The sequence below is a fragment of the Macaca fascicularis genome, chromosome 12, assembly GCF_037993035.2.
Source record: "Macaca fascicularis isolate 582-1 chromosome 12, T2T-MFA8v1.1".
Taxonomy (NCBI): Eukaryota; Metazoa; Chordata; class Mammalia; order Primates; family Cercopithecidae; genus Macaca; species Macaca fascicularis.
This window is the reverse complement of record NC_088386.1, coordinates 120,477,426-120,495,260: the sequence shown is the minus strand read 5'-3', so window position 1 is coordinate 120,495,260 and position 17,835 is coordinate 120,477,426. Positions and strand designations below refer to the sequence as shown.

The following is a 17,835-nucleotide window of genomic DNA, read 5'->3' as shown; positions in this document are numbered from 1 at the left end:
ATTCAGAAATTTCTGTCCTTTAGAGGAAAAGAAAGCAAGCGTCCCTGTTCCTGACCTGCCCCTATTTATTATATATGACTTCTGTAAAAATCACAAAACATTGCAATGTTTCTTTTTAATGTTTTAGTTCAGGAATTCTCAGGGTGAGGGAAAGAGCCATGAAGCTTTTTTTCCAAACAGTTGTGTCAGCTGTCCTCTATACCTTATGACTTGACTCCCATTGTGATTCACTTTCTGTAGTAAGCCACTTTTATTGATAGGTTTGTGTCATATCGCTGTGGTGTGATAAGGTGGAAAAATTTTGAAATCTTCAAGCATTATTTAATGGCATTCCTTGGGAGAATAAAATTTATATAACTGGCAAAATTTATAAAGCGACAAACCCCCAGACCACATGTGATTAATGCAGGACTGAAAAAAGTATGTTTTAAGTGGAAATTTAAATGCTATTTTTATTTTTTTAAACTTTTTTTAATATGTGTAAGAATGTTTTTGTAACATTATTTATAATGGTAAACTAAAAGCAACTTATCCATCGTTAATAAAGTGATTGAAGAAATTATGGCATTAAGTGCTGTTTTTGTAGGTCATAGTAAATGTTGCATGTTTTTGTATTGCGCTGTCTTTAACAGATGAAACAGGCAACATGTTTTGGAATTTAGAGCCAGAAAGATAGCAGGCATCCAGTGGCTGTCAATTATTTTAAAATAGAACCCCTAATTTTAAAAATCATACAAAACTATTATAAATCATATTTAATCAGGGGAAATGAAGTCTTTTTGGCACTAGTACTAAGTAAGGCATTTCAGTGGAACAAGACATCATTGATCTAATCAACCATAGTCATATCACAGGTAAAGAGGTGCTACAGACTAGATAGGTTAGGTGACTTGGTCAAAGTCCTTAGTTAGTGACTTCCTGGGCAGTTGTCTGCAGAGAGGTTGAGTATCCCTAATCCAAAAATCCAAAATCTGAAACTTTGTTTTGTTTTGTTTTGTTTTGTTTTGTTTTGTTTTTGAGATGGGAGGGTCTCACTCTGTCACTGTAGCTGGAGTGTAGTGGCATGATCTTGGCTCACTGCAGCTTCCACCTCCTGGGCTTAAGTGATCCTCCCACCTCAGCCTCCTGAGTAGCTAGGACTACAGGCACGCACCATCACGCCCAGCTAATTGTTTGTATTTTTGGTGGAGGCAAAGTTTCGCCATGTTGTCCAGGCTGGTCTCAAATTCCTGAGCTCAAGTCATCTGCCCACCTCAGCCTCCCAGAGTGCTGGGATTACAGGCATTGAGCCACCACACCTGGCCAAAATCCGAAACTTTTTGAGTGCTGAGATGATGCTTTAAGGAAATGCCCATTGGAGCATCTCAGATTTTGGATTTTCGGATTAAGGATGCTCACCTGGTAAGTATTATATCCAAAAATCTGAAAAAACCGAAAATCTGAAAAAGTCAAAAATCCGAAGCACAAGTGGCCTCCAAGCATGTTGGATAAGTGATACTCAACCTTAGATGATTTTGATTATCTTAGCTTCTGGGTGAATGTTAAAATACTATAGATTTATAGAATGACATACCTTTGAGTTATTGTACCTTTGTGATACTTTTTAATGTCCTGGTATAATTAGGATGTGCTCCATGTTATTATGTCTCATTTTATGTTTTTAATACACGATAAGTATTTTTTCGATGGACAGTAATGCCAAGTATAAATTTCTGTACTTCGGGAATTTGTCTATATTTGGACCTAATGTTGTCCTGAATTTGGAGACTTGTTTACCAAGGAAGTCCTCAATTTTCAATATTCCATATCATCATTGATTATGTGACTCTGTTTTAGTTTCAGTGAACTTTAGAATTAAAGTTCTTAATTTGTTTTAGCTGATGATTTCTTTGTTTTACCTAGACGTTTAATTAGGATTGGCTGGCTGGGATTTTGCCCCAGGCATTGAAATTTAGAGTGTGAAAAATTTTAGTTAATGATTAAAAGCAATTCTGTGCGTTGTGGGGTATGGGAGTACTGTGCACATTATGTCCTTTAGCTCTTCAGCTAGCCCAAGAGCTGCTGGCCCAGTATCAGCTTCCTTGTCAATCCACGGAGATCCTTGAGAATGAAAACTCAAGGGCAGAGTTTGGGAGCATGTAGCTCCTGGTCATGCCAATGCCTGCTGTTCTCTCCTGTCGTCCTCCTTTCCAACTCCTTTTGTTTCTCTTTACCAGTAATTTGACTGACTTGAGGATGTGTGTATTGCAGCTTGGACATTAATTTATCATTAAGCAGGTTTTATTATACAGTTGAAAATAGGCCAGACACAGTGACTAATACGTATAATCCCAACACTTTGGGAGGCCAACGTGGAGGGATCATTTTGAGGCCGGGACTTCGAGACCAGCTTGAGCAAAACAGACCCCTTAGCTACACACATGCACACAAGCACGCACGCGCACACGCATGCACGTGCGCGCCCCAGAAGTGCTGGCGTGCGCTGCTGAAGTCCTAGCTACTTGGGAGGCTGAGGTGGGAGCATAACTTGTGCTCAGGAGCTTGAGGCTGCAGTGAGCTATAATTGTGTCACTGTACTCCAGTTTGGGTGAAAGAGTGACACCCTGTTTCTTAAAAAAAGAAAAAGGTTTCCTTTTGACAGTAATTCCACTTTAATCTTTGCTAAGGATTTAAATTTTAAAAATGCAAGAAAAGCTATATCCACAGAAACAAAGAATAGGCAAATTTGAATTGTTGCAGAGTGGTTCATAAGGTTGATACACTCAAATTGTTTAACAATTCTTTCATTGTTTGGAATTTAAATTGCTTTTATGAATAAAGCTTGTGGCATCATAGCTTATGTTTATGATAAAATCATAAAACAGGACAATATTCAAATAATAATTACTTCAAATTTTTTAAAATTAGTGTATAATAAAATTGGCCTTTATTTTCATATATCTCTGTGAATTTCAGCACACGTATAGATTCATGTAACCACTGTCACGGTTGATATAGAACAGTCGATTGACCCCAGTAAACTTCCTGTTACCCTTTATAGTTCTCTTAATTCCTAGTTCCTGGCAACCACTGATCTGCTGTCTAACACTATAGTTTTGGATTTTTTTTTTTTGAGAGTGTCATATAATTGGAATTATAGTTTGAAATCTTTTGAGACTGGTTTCTTTCATTCAGCAAAGTGTCTGTTCAAGTCTTTTGCCCTTTTTTAATTTATTTGCTGTCATCGCTAAGTTCTAAGAGTTTTTGGTTTTTTTTTTTAATATATTCTGGATACAAGTCATTTGGTTTTTCTCCTAGTGTGTAGCTTCTCTTTGTTACTGTGTCTACAGAACAAAAGTTTTTAGTTTCAGGAGAGTCCAGTTTAGCATTTTTTCTTTTATAAATTATGCTTTTGGTATCATTTGCTTAAAATTATCAGATGACATCTTCTTCTTACATTTTATTGTAATGTAACCTTTTTCTTTGGACTACTATGGTGCATTGGAAATGATATGATACAGCTAGGTATTTTCTACTAAACCAAAAGTGAATATTAAATGTTAATCAGTGGCATTAAAAAGTCAGGACTCTTCTCACTCATAAGTGGGAGTTGAACATTGAGAACACGTGGACACAGAGGAAAACAACACACACCAGGGCCTGTTTGGGGCTGGGAGGTGAGGTGAGGGAACTTAGAGGATGAGTCAATAGGTGCAGCAAACCACCATGGCACACATAAACCTGTGTAACAAACCTGCACATTCTGCACATGGATCCTGTGTGTGTTTTTTTGTTTGTTTTTTAGAAGAAAAAAGCAGGACTCAGAATTGCATAAGTGCTATTATTACAACAATATAAAAACATGTTCATGTTGAAGAAGTTCTGCAAAGGAAAGAAACAGAAATGGCTAGTGTGGGAACCAGTGGTTTTCTAGTCCTGGATGGTGTATCAGAATCACCTGGGTAGATACTTTAAAATTAGGGTTGTCTTTTGATCTTGGGTGGCCCCCAAATGTTTCTTCTTCTTTCTTCTTTTTTTCTTTCTTCTTCCTCTCTTCTTCCTCCTTCCTCTCCTTTTTTTTTAAAAAAAAATATAAACTTTATAATATATATAAATATATATAAAAATATAAAGTTATTTTTATAAAAAATATAAACTTTGGATTTTAGAGCAGTTTTAGATTTACACCAAAATTGAGTGGAGAGACTGGACACAGTGTAATGCCAGCACCTTGGGAGACGGAGGCGGGTGGATCACTTGAGGTCAGGAGTTCAGGACCAGCCTGGCTAACAAGGTGAAACTGTCTCTCTGCTAAAAATACAAAAATTAGCCAGGCGTGGTGGCGCACATCTGTAATCCCATCTACTAGTGAGGCTGAGCCAGGAGAATGACTTGAACCTGGGAAGCAGAGGGTGCAGTGAGCCAAGATTGCGCCACTGGACTCCAGCCTGGGCAACAGAGCGAGACTCCGTCTGGGAAAAAAAAAAGTGATGGACGGAAGATACTAAGATTTCCCACATACACCCCTACCCCAACATATGCACAGCCTCCCCCCATTGTGCACATCCCACACCAGAGTGGCACATTTATTACAGTTGATGAACCTACGTTGACAGGTCATCATCACTCCATAAAGTCCATAGTTTACATGAGGGCTCACTTTTGTAATGAACTCAGTCTATGCGATTAGACATACATTCACTAGTATAGTATTATACAGAATAGTTTCACTGCCCTGCGAATCCTGTGCTCTGCCTACTTATATACCTATTTTTTTTGCTGTCTCCTTAGTTTTGCCTTTTCCGGAATGTCATATAGTTGGATCATACAGTATACACCCTTTTCAGGTTAGCTTCTTTAACTTTGTAATATGCGTTTAAGTTACCTCCATGTCTCTTCATGGCTTAATAGCTCATTTCTTTTTAGTGCTGAGTAATATTCCATTTTCTAAATGCAGTACAATTTATTAATCCATTCATCTGCAGAGGAACGTCTTGGTTTCTTCCAAGTTTTGGCAATTATGAATAAAGTTGCTTTAAACACTTGTGTGTGGGTTTTTGTGTGGACATAAGTTTTCAACTCATTTAAGAAAATACTCAGGAGTGTGATTGCCAGATTATATGGTAAGAGTGTGTCTACTTTTGTTAGAAACTGCCAAACTGCCTTCCACAGTGACTGTACCATTTTGCATTCCCACTGGCAGTGCATGAGATATTCTGCTGCTGTACGTCCTTGCTAGCATTTGGTGTTGTCAGTGTTTTGGCCATTCTCAAAGGTATGTAATGGTATCAGATTGATGTTTTAATTTGCAGTATCCTAATGACATATGATCTTCTCAAATGCTTACTTGCCATCTGTATATCTTCTTTGGTTTTAAAAATTGAGTTACTTTCTAAGTTTTAAGAATTCTTTATATATTTTGGATAATAGTTCTTTATTAGATTTGTCCTTTGCAAATACTTTCTCCCAGTCTGTGGCTTGTTTTCTCATTCTCTTCTCTGAAGTCTTACTTATTTTTAGAGATAGGGTCTTGCTGTGTTGCCCAGGCTTGCCTCAAACTCCTGGGATCAAACAATCCTACCCCCTCAGCCTCGTGAGTAGCTGAGACCACAGATGCACTACTGCATCATACTTAAATCTGTTTGTAAAAGCTCTTGAGTGACTCTGATTCTCTGCCTGATTTGTGATCCACTATTTTGAGCTTTCTCTTTCTTCCTTTGCAATGCTAGTGCCAGGCACAGCCATCAGTTCTCCATCACTCATACTTCATTTCATCTTTTTTGTCACAGCTGGTCCCATCCTGCTCTCAATTTCTCTGGTGTTGCTACTTGTTCTTCCATGTCTCTCCCTTCAAATTTCAACTCTTTATCTGTGTAATTTCATTATAGGTTTTCTTTAATTATCTGTTCATACTTAATCCGTAGGTCGTTTTGGTTCTGGTACCACCTGTAGAGCAGGGTTCCCTCCCATTTGCCTTGCTGGTGCAGAAAGTAGGTAATTGTGTTAGGCCATGAGATTAACAATGTTACCCTGGGAGGGGTATTTCCACCATATTTCCCATGCTTGCTTGCTTTTTCAATTTTTTATAAGATGTTAATAATTTGTAAAATAAAGATCTTTTTTTCACTTAATGTGTAGTTTATGTGCCAACTTAACCATCTTTTTAAAAGCTTATTTTAATCTTCATAATCTTCATCTCATTCCTACCATTTTATTGTGTATGTTTGAGTAAATATCTGTTCACTTTCAACTACTTTTCTACAGAAATGTTAGAGGAAACATTTTTTGTTCATAGTGTAATCTGAGTAAGAAGACCTTGCAGTAGTGTATCTAAGGCATTCATTTTATTTCTTTTAGTCATGAGTTTGTGTGTGTGTGTGCATAATTGAAAAATAAACATAAAATTAGCTCTTAATTGCAGCTATTTTCTGCTAGTAAAATTCACTGTTATTGGTTGGTCAGGATAATTTTTTGAGGTATGATGCAAATAAGGCAGTTATTTATGACACAGTGTACTAGTAGATCACATTTTATTTTGCTGAAAGGCAGGTATAAATATAAATGACAAATATGTAAATACTTAATATATTTTATCATAAAATGTACAAATCAGTGATTTTAAAGAACTTGCCTTATTTTATAACGTTAACTTTTTATTTAATTGGTCAGTGTTTCATTCATTCAACAAATATGCAGGCACATTTTTGTGTTCCAAATTCAGGGTGATTTTAATGTAGTTAACATTTAACTTAATTTTATAATGTAGCAGTATGTAGAAGTTCATGTAAGTCCTTAAGAATAATTAATGGACTTGATAATCTGATGTTTCAAATACGTTTTTTTTTTTTGTATGTAGTATAGATTGCCTTTGCATTGTCATGATTTTAATTTAATTGCTACTCTTTAGTAAAGGAATACAAAGCTTGGTGTAAAATTTTGAAAATAAGCACGTTTTCAACTTGCTGGGTTTTTGTGGGGGAGATTTGCATCTGACAAGTGCTAGATTTAATGAGTTGAAACAAATGATACATTATTCATTTTGTATAAGTATTTCTATTAACTAACGATATAGTTAAAATTTTTGGAATAATTTCTGGATGATGTAACTTGAAGTCATGGAGCTTAGTCTTGTCAACAAAAGATTAAATATATGATAAAATTCTAAATTATGTGGTATAGGCCTAGTGATTTTTATACTGTACATTTAGTAGACTAGATGTATTGTCTCATCATTAAATCTAATAACCTCATTTTCCCCAATATGTAGGAAAAGATTCTGTTTTCCTAGTTTGAACTTGTTCTTCCACAGTGTGTTGTGTGTATTTTCTTTGGCACTTTTAGCCAGTTGTTCATATTAGATCTGATAACAGAATGGTGTTTTATTTATGTGTATTTATAATTGTTTCAGAGGTGTCTATATATCTCAACATACGTTAAGTAGTTGATGTTTCTCAGAAAGCACCATAACTTCAGCATTTTCCTAATCTGAAAAAGTGTAACCACTATTAGAAATTCTCTATGGTAAAGGATATTTGGAGATAAAATAGTATTGTTTAGGCTAGAGTTATTGAGAGTTTTTTGAGCTGGATTATGGAAGGTTGGATTTGAATAACTGTAGAAGTTGGCAGTATAGTCCCAAAGTGTTACAGGAACTTAGGGACAAACACACGACGACTTTGTGATAAAACGAGAACCAGAGTCTGGATTCTGTTTCTGAGTGAAATGGTCTTTCTACTGGGCAGCTAGCATAGCAGGAAGGAGTAGTGGTCAATAACATTTTATCAGGATGGTACTAAGCTTGTGGACTGTGGAAAGGAATTCTTGAAGTCTTGAGTAGTCTTTATCAGGGTTGGATTAGAAAGACATTTCAGACTCAAGGGAACTTTATGTGCAAAAGCAGATATCCTGAAAGTGCTGACGTTGGAGGTGAATCATGGCATTGGAGGGCAGGGATATGAAATAAATGGTATTATATATACCAAGCACTATTCTAGGTGTGGGATATACACATGGAAAAGACAGAAATCCTGCCACCATGGAGACATTTACATTTTAGTGGAAGAAACAATAAACAAATAAATTGTAATATTGTAGGTAATGATGAATACTATGACAGGAAACAAATTGTATGATGAAGAAGTAGAGCTAGGGGTTCTTTGAAATAATTGGTTGGGAAAGACCTCTCCAGAGACAAAATTTGAACAAAATAAAATGAGTGGGACGAGCCATGTGAATTGCAGCAGAAGGAATGGCAGAGCACAGTTGCTGTGTTTAGTAAAGAGGCCATTGTAGCTGAAGTGTGCTAAGTAGTTTATTATAGAGTGTTTACTGAGTACTAAGCACTGTTTTAAGTATATTACTAGTGTTAATTCAATTCTTAAAACAATCCTACAAGAAGAATGCTATTTCACATATAAGGAAACAGGCACAGAGATTAATTTATCCCAGGTCACCCAGTTTGTTAGGGAGCTGGGATTGGAGCCCAGGTAATTGACTCCAAAATCAGTGTTCTTAACCATTATTCAAAGTTGGGGAAGGGAAGGTGTAGTAGGAAATTTAGCAGTAGCATGGAGCCAGTCTTACAGGCCCTTGTAACTTACTATAAGAATATAGGATTTTACTCTGACAATGATGTTAAGTCATTGGAGGGTTGAGAAATACCTAGGAAGTTGATTTATGTTCTGGAGATCAGAAGAGAAGTCTGTACTATACATATACATTTGATACTCATCTGTGTATAGGTTATAGCTTAAAATATTTCTACTAGCCTATAACATTTCTTTGATTTAAAATTAAGGATTCCACTTCATTATTTTATTAAACAGATATGTGCATGCCTATATATATGAGTGTGTGGATGTGTGTGTGCAAACTAATGAACTCTTCTGTTACTAGGTGCGAGAAGATGTACTAAATTCATTGAATAACAACTTTCTTCAAACGCTAAATCAAGCTTGGAATGATCATCAAACAGCTATGGTGATGATTAGAGACATACTAATGTACATGGTAAGTAAAGCTTTTTTAATGTTTTCTTCCTTTAAGCAGTTAAGCATTTGAAGGCTGGGCCTGTAATCCCAGCACTTTGGGAGGCCAAGGTAGGCAGATCATTTAAGGTCAGGAGATTGAGACCAGCCTGGCCAGCCTGGCAAAACCGTGTCTCTACTAAAAATACAAAAATTAGGTGCAGTGGTGGGCACCTGTAATCCCAGCTACTTGGGAGGCTGAGGCAGGAGAATCGCTTGAACCGGGGAGGTGGAGGTTGCAGCGAGGTGAGATCGTGCCACTGCACTCCCACCTGGGCAACAGGGTGAGACTCTGTCTCAAAAAATAAAGGAAATTAAACATTTGAAAACACAATGATTTTCTGTCTAACTTATAGTACATCTCAGTGTGGAAGGTGGTTTTTGTTTTTTAAATAGTACTTTCTTTGTAAGGGCCGGCCTAAGCCTATGTGAATAAAAATCTTAATTGTTCACATAGTTAGTGAATGCTTAGAATGTGAAACTGAAAGGGAATGATTTAATTTTTTTCTTAGTATTTAGCACTTGTCAGTGAAAAATGTGGAAAAAACCATATTAACATCTCAAGAGTTGTTGAATGACAATATGAGAAACAAAAGCTGAATATTCTCTTACAAGTTTTTACATCCTAAATTTTTTTTTTTTTTTTTGAGATGGAGCTCACTCTGTCACCCAGGCTGGAGGTGCAGTGGTGCTATCTCTGCTCACTGCAAGCTCCGCCTGCTGGGTTCACACCATTTTCCTGCCTCTGCCTCCCAAGTAGCTGGGACTACAGGCACCCACCACCACGCCCAGCTAATTTTTTTTGTATTTTTTAGTAGAGACAGGGTTTCACCGTGTTAGTCAGGACGGTCTCGATCTCCTGATCTCGTGATCTGTCCGCTTCAGCCTCCCAGAGTGCTGGGATTCAGGTGTGAGCCATCGCACCCAACCCAAATCCTAAATTCTTACATCTTCAGTGAGAGAGGATGTCATATTAATACAAGTATTTTTCCTGATAGTCATACTCTCATAGCTGCCATCTATTTCTCTTAATAGTAAATTATTGCAGTGCACTATTGCAACTAGTCTTGTTTAAGGATATTAGCTTCTCCACGTGTATATTCCATTTTTCACCAGCTGTTGCTGTATTTTATTTTTATCAGTCAAGAAAAAAAATCCTGTTCAGCAAGACCACTTGGAAAACACTGACTTTGATCTAAGCTGTTTAATAACTTTCAGAGAGATTAAATTATCAGTTAAAAAAAATTGGTGTTATAGAATGACTCTAGATTCATTAAGTTTAATTATTGTATCACTCTAAAATTAGCAAGTTAATGACTTGTTTTACTTCAGGGTTTATGTTTGTGTATTGGATATAATTATTTTTTCCCAAGGTTTTGCCTTTTTATATTTTTATTTCTAGTTTTTTTAGTTTTAATGCAGTGATGAGAGCTTGTCCTAGTTTCTTTTATTTGGTAGAATAAAGCAATGTTTGGAAAGAATTTCCAATGTGAACAAACAACTGTAAAGTTTTTTGTTCTGCCCTGTGATTTCAGTCAGGCCTGTTACCCCTGGTTTTGTAAGGGCTTAGTGGCAAAGGGGGTCAGGGAGAGGTCACTTCACTTTTAAGGGATTTGATAAAAGTTATAACATATTATTTAGCTTTTCTGAGCATGATTTTTCTCATCCAGTTATAAATTAACCTTGTGTTATCATTTTGAAGTTAAATGAGATGGTATGAGACAACATGTATCATGATATCTGGCATATAAATTTGAAATAAGTTAGCTTGTTGCTGTTTTCGAAGTTCTAGATATGGTGAGTCTTTAAATTGCATCCTGACTATCTAACATTAAGATAAAAAACCACTTGTAATCTTACAGTTTATTCTGTTGACAAAAGAAGTATTTTAAAATTTTATACACATGCATACTCTGATGTTATTTTTAAAGTCTGTTTTGTTTTAGTCCTCTGCCTCCCTTTTTTTCTTTCTTTTTTCTTCTTCCTCTTTTTTTTTGCTGTGAAATCTCAAATCTTGAATTCCAGGTCTACATGTGGTCAAGAAGTTAATTATTTCATGCTTCAGGTTCCTTGTCTATAAAATGAAAATAATATGGGGTAGAGTAGTCACGAGGATTAAGCAGAACTATTCATGTAAAGCACTTGTAGGGCTTGGCCCATAGTAACATGCTCATTAGAGATTAACTGGTATTATTTCTTGTCCCTTCATCTTTTCATCAAACCCGTTTGGTTGTACCACAGTGCTGCATGAACTGAAAATTCATACAGGGTAGATTGATGCCACTGTTTGTCGCATCAAAGACCTGTGGTCAACCCTTCACACTGCCCAGCAGTTTCACTCTTTTTCGTTAGTCAGCTTGCTCCAGCAGTTATTTCTCTTCAGACCTCCAGCTCTGCCTTGGGTTCTCTCCCTTGTAGTAAATGATATTGCCTTCTACTTCTCAGAGAAAAGAGAAAGCATCAGGTAGGAACTATGCTTATTTTTTGCCACTAAATCTAGAACTTTACTTGTATTTTCTCCTCTTTTATGTTTTTCTTTTTCCCTCTCTTAGTAGAGGGTGGTGTCCTCTTCTGTCAGAGGCCATGTCTCAACCTGTGCTATAGGTCAATCCCCTTCTACCTTGTCATGAACCTTAAGTATTTTAGGGTTCTGCCTTTCATATTGGATCTTAACCAACATTAAACATGTTCAGGCCACTCACTCAATCCTCAGAATATAATTCCATTAAATTCTCTGGTGAACCCCTGCGCTGTCTCCCGGGATCTCTCATCTGTCATTCATAGCTAAATGTGTCATAAGAAATGTTGACATTTGCCATCTTCCTTTTCTGATCTTTCATACACTTTGAATACATTATAGTTAAGCTTCTATCTCAACTATCATGTTTGGTTTTGCCCTTACTAGTATCACCATGGTATCTGTGCATGTCAGAATACGAAGAGACTGGTAATCCCCATTCTCCTTGATTTTTTTTTTTTTAAAGCAGCATTTGTCATAGTTGGTCATTCCTTCCTTCTTCTAACATGTTTCCTTGATTTCTGTAACAAAGAACTCTCTTTGTATGCCTCCTACCTGCCTTTTTACTGTTTTTAGCCTCTCCTCCTCCAACTACTACTAACTGCCCCCACCATCTCCCCTTAAATAGAGGCATTCTTGGGATTTAGTCCTAGATGTTCTTCTCATGGTATGCGCACTCTTCACCTTCGGGAGCTTCATGTGCTTCTGTGCAGATGATTCCCAAATTATGTTTCTAGCTTCGTTTTCTGAGATTCAGACTCATATATTCATTTGTCTAGTTAATGGAGCCTTCATTCTCTGAAGTACTTCAAACTTGGCACGTCCAAATGAGCTCATAATCACTGTCATTCAGTTGTTCATACTGAAACCTGAGAATTATTCTTTTTTATTTTTTTTATTTTTTGAGACAGTCTTGCTCTTTCGCCCAGGTTGGAGTGCAGTGGCGCTGTCTTGGCTCACTGCAAGCTTTGCCTCCCGGGTTCACACCATTCTCCTGCCTCAGCCTCCCAAAGTGCTGGGATTACAGGCGTGAGCCACCGCGCCCGGCTATATTCTTGTAAGTTTCTTCTTTCTCCCTACATTATCTGTTGCTAGACTCTGCCATTTTCTCTTTATTGTCTATTATTCAACATCAAACCACCTTCATTTCTTTCTTGAAATATTCAGTGTTGCTAGTCTTACAGTGTTCACTGGGCTTTTCTCTGTTTTCCATATTGCTCCCAGGATTACTATTTTAAAGCCTAATCTGATCATGTTACTGCCCTGTTGAAATCCTTACCTCTCATCTTGGAATTCTTTTACATGTTTTCTGTCTGGAAATGTTTCTAGAATTTTTTTTTTCCCCCTTAATGTCACTTGCTCTACTTACCCTTTATGTCTTACCTTATATTTCTGGTAAGCTTTCCCTGACCCACGTACTCCCAGCTGGCTGCAGTTGCTCTCATTGTACCTAGTACTATTCCGTTGCAACATTTATCACAGTCATTAACGACCCAACTGCTCAGTGTGTAGTTTGCCCACTAGACTGTATGAGGATGGAAACAATGTTTGTGTCACTATTACCTCTTTAATACCTACCACAGCTCCTTGTACAAACTAGGCACTTACATATGTGTTTAATGAATTGGTGCAGATGTTATATAGTATTTTTTTTTTAAATAAACTACACTTTTTAAAAATGCTTATTAAAAATAGCTATTTTAGGCCAGGCACAGTGGCTCACACCTGTAATCCCAGCACCTGGGGAGGCCTAGGTGGGTGGATTACTTGAGGCCAGGAGTTTGAGACCAGCCTGTCCAATGTGGTGAAAGCTCGTCTCTACTAAAAACACAAAAAATGTGCCAGGTGTAGTGGTGCATGCCTATGATCCCAGCTACTCGGAGGCTGAGGCAGGAGAATCGCTTGAACTTGGGAGGCAGAGGTTGCAGGAAGCCAAGATCATGCCACTGCACTCCAGCCTAGGTGACAGAGTAAGACTCTGATGCAAAAAAAAAAAAAAAAAAAAGGCTATTTTAGATTCAAAAAGAAAGTGTTGATACCTTCATGTTCTACAAGATAAATTTTTAAAATTTTTCATATCCTTCATTTACTTATATTGCCTTTTTATGTGTAGTGTTCTAGGGTTAATTAAAATGTACTTAAAAGTACACTTTTATGTTTTTAATTTTTTTGAGACAGGGTCTTGCTCTGTCGCTCAGGCTGGAGTCCAGTGGCACAATCTCAGCTCACTGCAACCTCCGCCTCCTGGGTTGAAGCGATCCTCCTGCCTCAGCCTTCTGAGTAATTGGGACTACAGGTGCGCACCACCACACCTGGCCAATTTTTGTATTTTTGGTAGAGATGGGGTTTCACCATGTTGGCCAGGCTGGTCTCGAACTCCTGGGCTCAAGTGATCCACCTGCCTTGGCCTCCCAAAGTGTTGGAATTACAGGCGTGAGCCACTGTGCCCAACCAAAAGTACATTTTAAAATTAAGGTAAAATTTAATATACGTTGAAATGAATTAAACTGTACGAAATGATTTTTGACAAACATATGCACCTAACCAATACCTCATTTAAGATAAAATAGGTTTTTAATTTTTCAAAAATCAAAAAAGTTTTCTGTGGACATCTCCACTTTTTTTTCCTTTTTTTTTCCGTAAGACTTTACCCTCAACCTAGACTCTTAGGTCATATTACCAAGTATGCAGGTTTCTTGTGATTACTGGCTCTAACTATTGGGATTTTAGATCTTAGGCCCAGAGCAGAAGGAGAGAAGAAACTTCGTTGTCTGCCCACCCACTACCTACTCAGCTAGCTGACTTTTTTTTTTTTTTTTTTGAGATGGAGTCTCACTCTGTCACCCAGGCTGCAGTGCAGTGGCACGATGATCTTGGCTCACTGCAAGCTCCGCCTCCCAGGTTCACTCCATTTTCCTGCCTCAGCCTCCCGAGTAGCTGGGACTACAGGCACCCGCCACCACACCTGGCTAATTGTTTGTATTTTTAGTAGAGATGGGGTTTCACCGTGTTTGCCAGGATGATCTCCATCTCATGACTTCGTGATCCGCCTGCCTCAGCCTTCCAAAGTGCTGGGATTACAGGCGTGAGCCACCGTGCCCGGCCTAGCTGACTTTTACTCTGACAAAGAGGTGTCTGTGTCTAAAATGTTATGCATGATACTCTGGGACACACTGCCTCTTGAAAATGTCAATAAAGTCACGGGTTACGTGGTGGAGATATGCATTGTTCAAAATTTGCCCCACATAACTTTGTTGTTTGGCAGGTTTGGTGTTGCAAAAAGTCAGGTCTACATGTCTCTTGATGGAACATGTGGCCTCTAGTTTCTGCCACTCCACCCCTTCCTAATGTTTGAGACTTGCATTACCTGTTTGGCTCCTGAGTTGTAATCCCTGCTTTACTTATATTTGTTAATTTGATTCATTCTTTTTTTTTTTTTCCTTTTATTTTTGAGACGGAGTCTCGGAGAGCAGTGGCTGGATCTCGGCTCACTGCAAGCTCTGCCTCCCAGATTCATGCCATTCTCCTGCCTCAGCCTCCCAAGTAGCTGGGACTACACGCGCCTGCCACCACGCCCAGCTAATTTTTTTTTTTTTTTTTTTTTTTTTTTGTATTTTTAGTAGAGACGGGGTTTCACCATGTTAGCCAGGATGGTCTCAATCTCCTGACCTCGTGATCTGCCCGCCTTGGCCTCCCAAAGTGCTGGGATTACAGGCATGAGCCACCGCGCCCGGCCGATTCATTCTTTTATTAAAGAAGTAACTCCGTGTTTAGCTTATAAGATAGTTTGGGACTGGTTAATATGTTTCACTTTCATTTTAATTATTCAAATGATTAATGATTGGGAAAAGATTTGATGTTACAGAAAGTCTGTTATATACATTGTTACAGCCTGAATTATTGATATAATCCATAAGTATTTATTAATATTTGGTTCATTTTTCTCTTTCAAGCTATGAAAATGAATATAATATTAAGGAAAATTATAGATAGTATCCCATAGGCTACTCAGGCAATTACAATTAATGTCAAAGGGAAAAAATCATTTTCTATCTTGATCTTCTATTAAGAAGGCTAATAGAAGAATTGCTACACAAAACTTTATGGAGAATTTCAAAGGTATTTTTCTGTTTCTTCTTGAATTTGTCTATATTTCTAATCATTTTCACAAACAGCAAAGGTAGAGTAGTATTGCAAATTATTCTGAATGGAGATTAGAGGGATTAAATTCAAAGGAATGGGGAGAGAGTAACCCAAGAAAGGAGGGTCACTGCTTCTTTGAGCTATTTGGAAAGTTGTCAAAGATGGGTAAAGAGATGAAGTGGAGTGTAACAATAAATTTATGAAAAGGAGAGAAGCTGAGGAACTCTCTTGGTATTCTAGTCTCCTTAGTAAGGTAGAAGGTAGGACCATCAGTTTAGGGTGACAGAAGCATATGAGTTGTGAGCCCTTAAGGAGTGTGGTAGGCTGCCCCCCAGCCCCCCAATCCCAAAATATGTCCATGACTAATCTTTGAAACCTGGGCATGTTAGCTTTATATGGCAAAAGGAACTTTGCACATTTGATTATGTTATGGATTTTTACATGAGATTATCCCAGGCTGTTCCCCTGGACGTGATGTAATCATACTGGTTCTTACCAGAGAGATGAAAGAGTCAGTCAGGGAAAAAGGGTGATATGATTGTAGAAACAGAGACTGGAGTGATGCACTTTGAAACTGGAGGAGGGGGCACCAGCCAAAGAAGACAGATGACCACTAGAAAAGCAAGGAAATGGATGCTCCCTGAGAGCCTCCAGAAGGAGCCAGCGCTGCCAACATCTTTGCTTTAGCCCACTGAAACTGATTTCAGTTTTCTGAATTCTAGAATATAAGAGAATAGATAAACCACAAATTTGTGGTAATTTTTACAGCAACAATAAGAAACTAATACAAGGAAAAAAATGGAATGCTCACTGTGCTGTGATCAACTAAGTGTAAATAAATGGATTATCTATAGTTGTGAGGGGCTGATTTAGGTGAGTTGGCACAAATTTTGTATAGTGGAGCCAGTTAGAGTTTGTACTTTTTCCAGGGTACTTCGCAGTCTCAGAGAAGAGTGTTCAAAATAAGGAAAACTCACTGATAGAATTTTCCCTCTTGGGTGTTGGGGAGAATTCTAAGATAGCGTTTTTGAAATGGTTGCTGTGGGTCCTTGCTGTTAAAGGAAGGACGTGAATCTCATATGGTCCAGGAAATAGAAGTATTACATATTTGGAATCAGTAGACCTGGAGATCTAGTGAGAATGAGAAGCAGGATCTTTCAAGTGTAACAGAGTAGGAGAGGTGGGAAGAAAAAGATGATCTTCAATGCCAGAGTTACTTGATGTCTTCTAATGATGAGGTTCAAGATTTGCTTATATCAATGTGTGGCTGAAGGGAATCTTGATAAAATGGAAGATTGAAATTTAGGCATCTGTAAGGAGTGTGTCAGATTGCTCGTTAGTGCAAATGTTGTGGTTACCAAAGGTAATAGGTGGCAAGGAGCAGAGTTGAGATGAATACTATAAGCTATTTGCTAAAGCTACCATGGAGAATTTGTGTGCCTTTGTGGAGGCCAGAAGATAGGATGAGAACATAGAGATGATGGAGTCTGTGGGTCTGTGTTTTCTCCTTAGATTTTGATGATTTTAGCTCTTTAAAAAGTTTGTTCACAGTATTCTAGGTTGCACATTTAGAGAATTTTGAAAATAACTGTATTCTGGAAAAGCACAGATAGATTAAGAATTTTCCTGGCACCTTCTCTGCTTTCAGAATGATGTACTAGAAGAAAACAGGATACAGTGACTTTTCGGCTACACCTCTTCAACATTTTGTCTGACTTGACTTTGCTTTTGTAAGAAAGGTCTTTTTAAGACAGGCTTTCCCCATTCGTGCTCTAATTTTTATAGCTATGACTGACCGGTGTCCGATATCCTGGCATCTTTTTATAGTTTTGTCAGAAGCCAAGTACTAGGCCTTATGTCTGGGAAACCAGGGCATCATGAAATACTGTGAAGGTTAATAATGTGCCTGATAATAAGAGTTTCTTCATTCCTTAAATTCCTGCTTCTTTTTTGTTTTATTTAATTTTTCTTGCTATTTAAAAATGTTATTTAATATTTTTCAGCTCCTATCTGAAACAGATTAATAGAAAAGTAGAACAGTAAACTTTTTTTTTTTTTTTTTGAGACTGAGCCTTGCTCTGTTGCCCAGGCTGTGCCTTGTGAACTGTTTTTCTGAGTGTATGCAGTGATGATTTTAGCAGTCCATGCCATTAAGTTTAGGAAGGCAAG

General features: G+C 37.7%; 1 protein-coding gene across 3 annotated transcripts in view; it reads left to right on the top strand.

Moving 5' to 3' along the window:
- The window catches only part of CUL3 (cullin 3), a 113,509-nt gene that overhangs the window by 41,263 nt on the left and 54,411 nt on the right, over positions 1 to 17,835 (top strand). For all 3 annotated transcript variants that reach the window (XM_005574447.4, XM_005574445.4, XM_074010340.1), the window contains one exon: positions 8,875 to 8,988. In XM_005574447.4, coding sequence (XP_005574504.1) covers positions 8,875 to 8,988 — 114 coding nt within the window. The remainder of the gene's footprint in view (positions 1 to 8,874; positions 8,989 to 17,835) is intronic.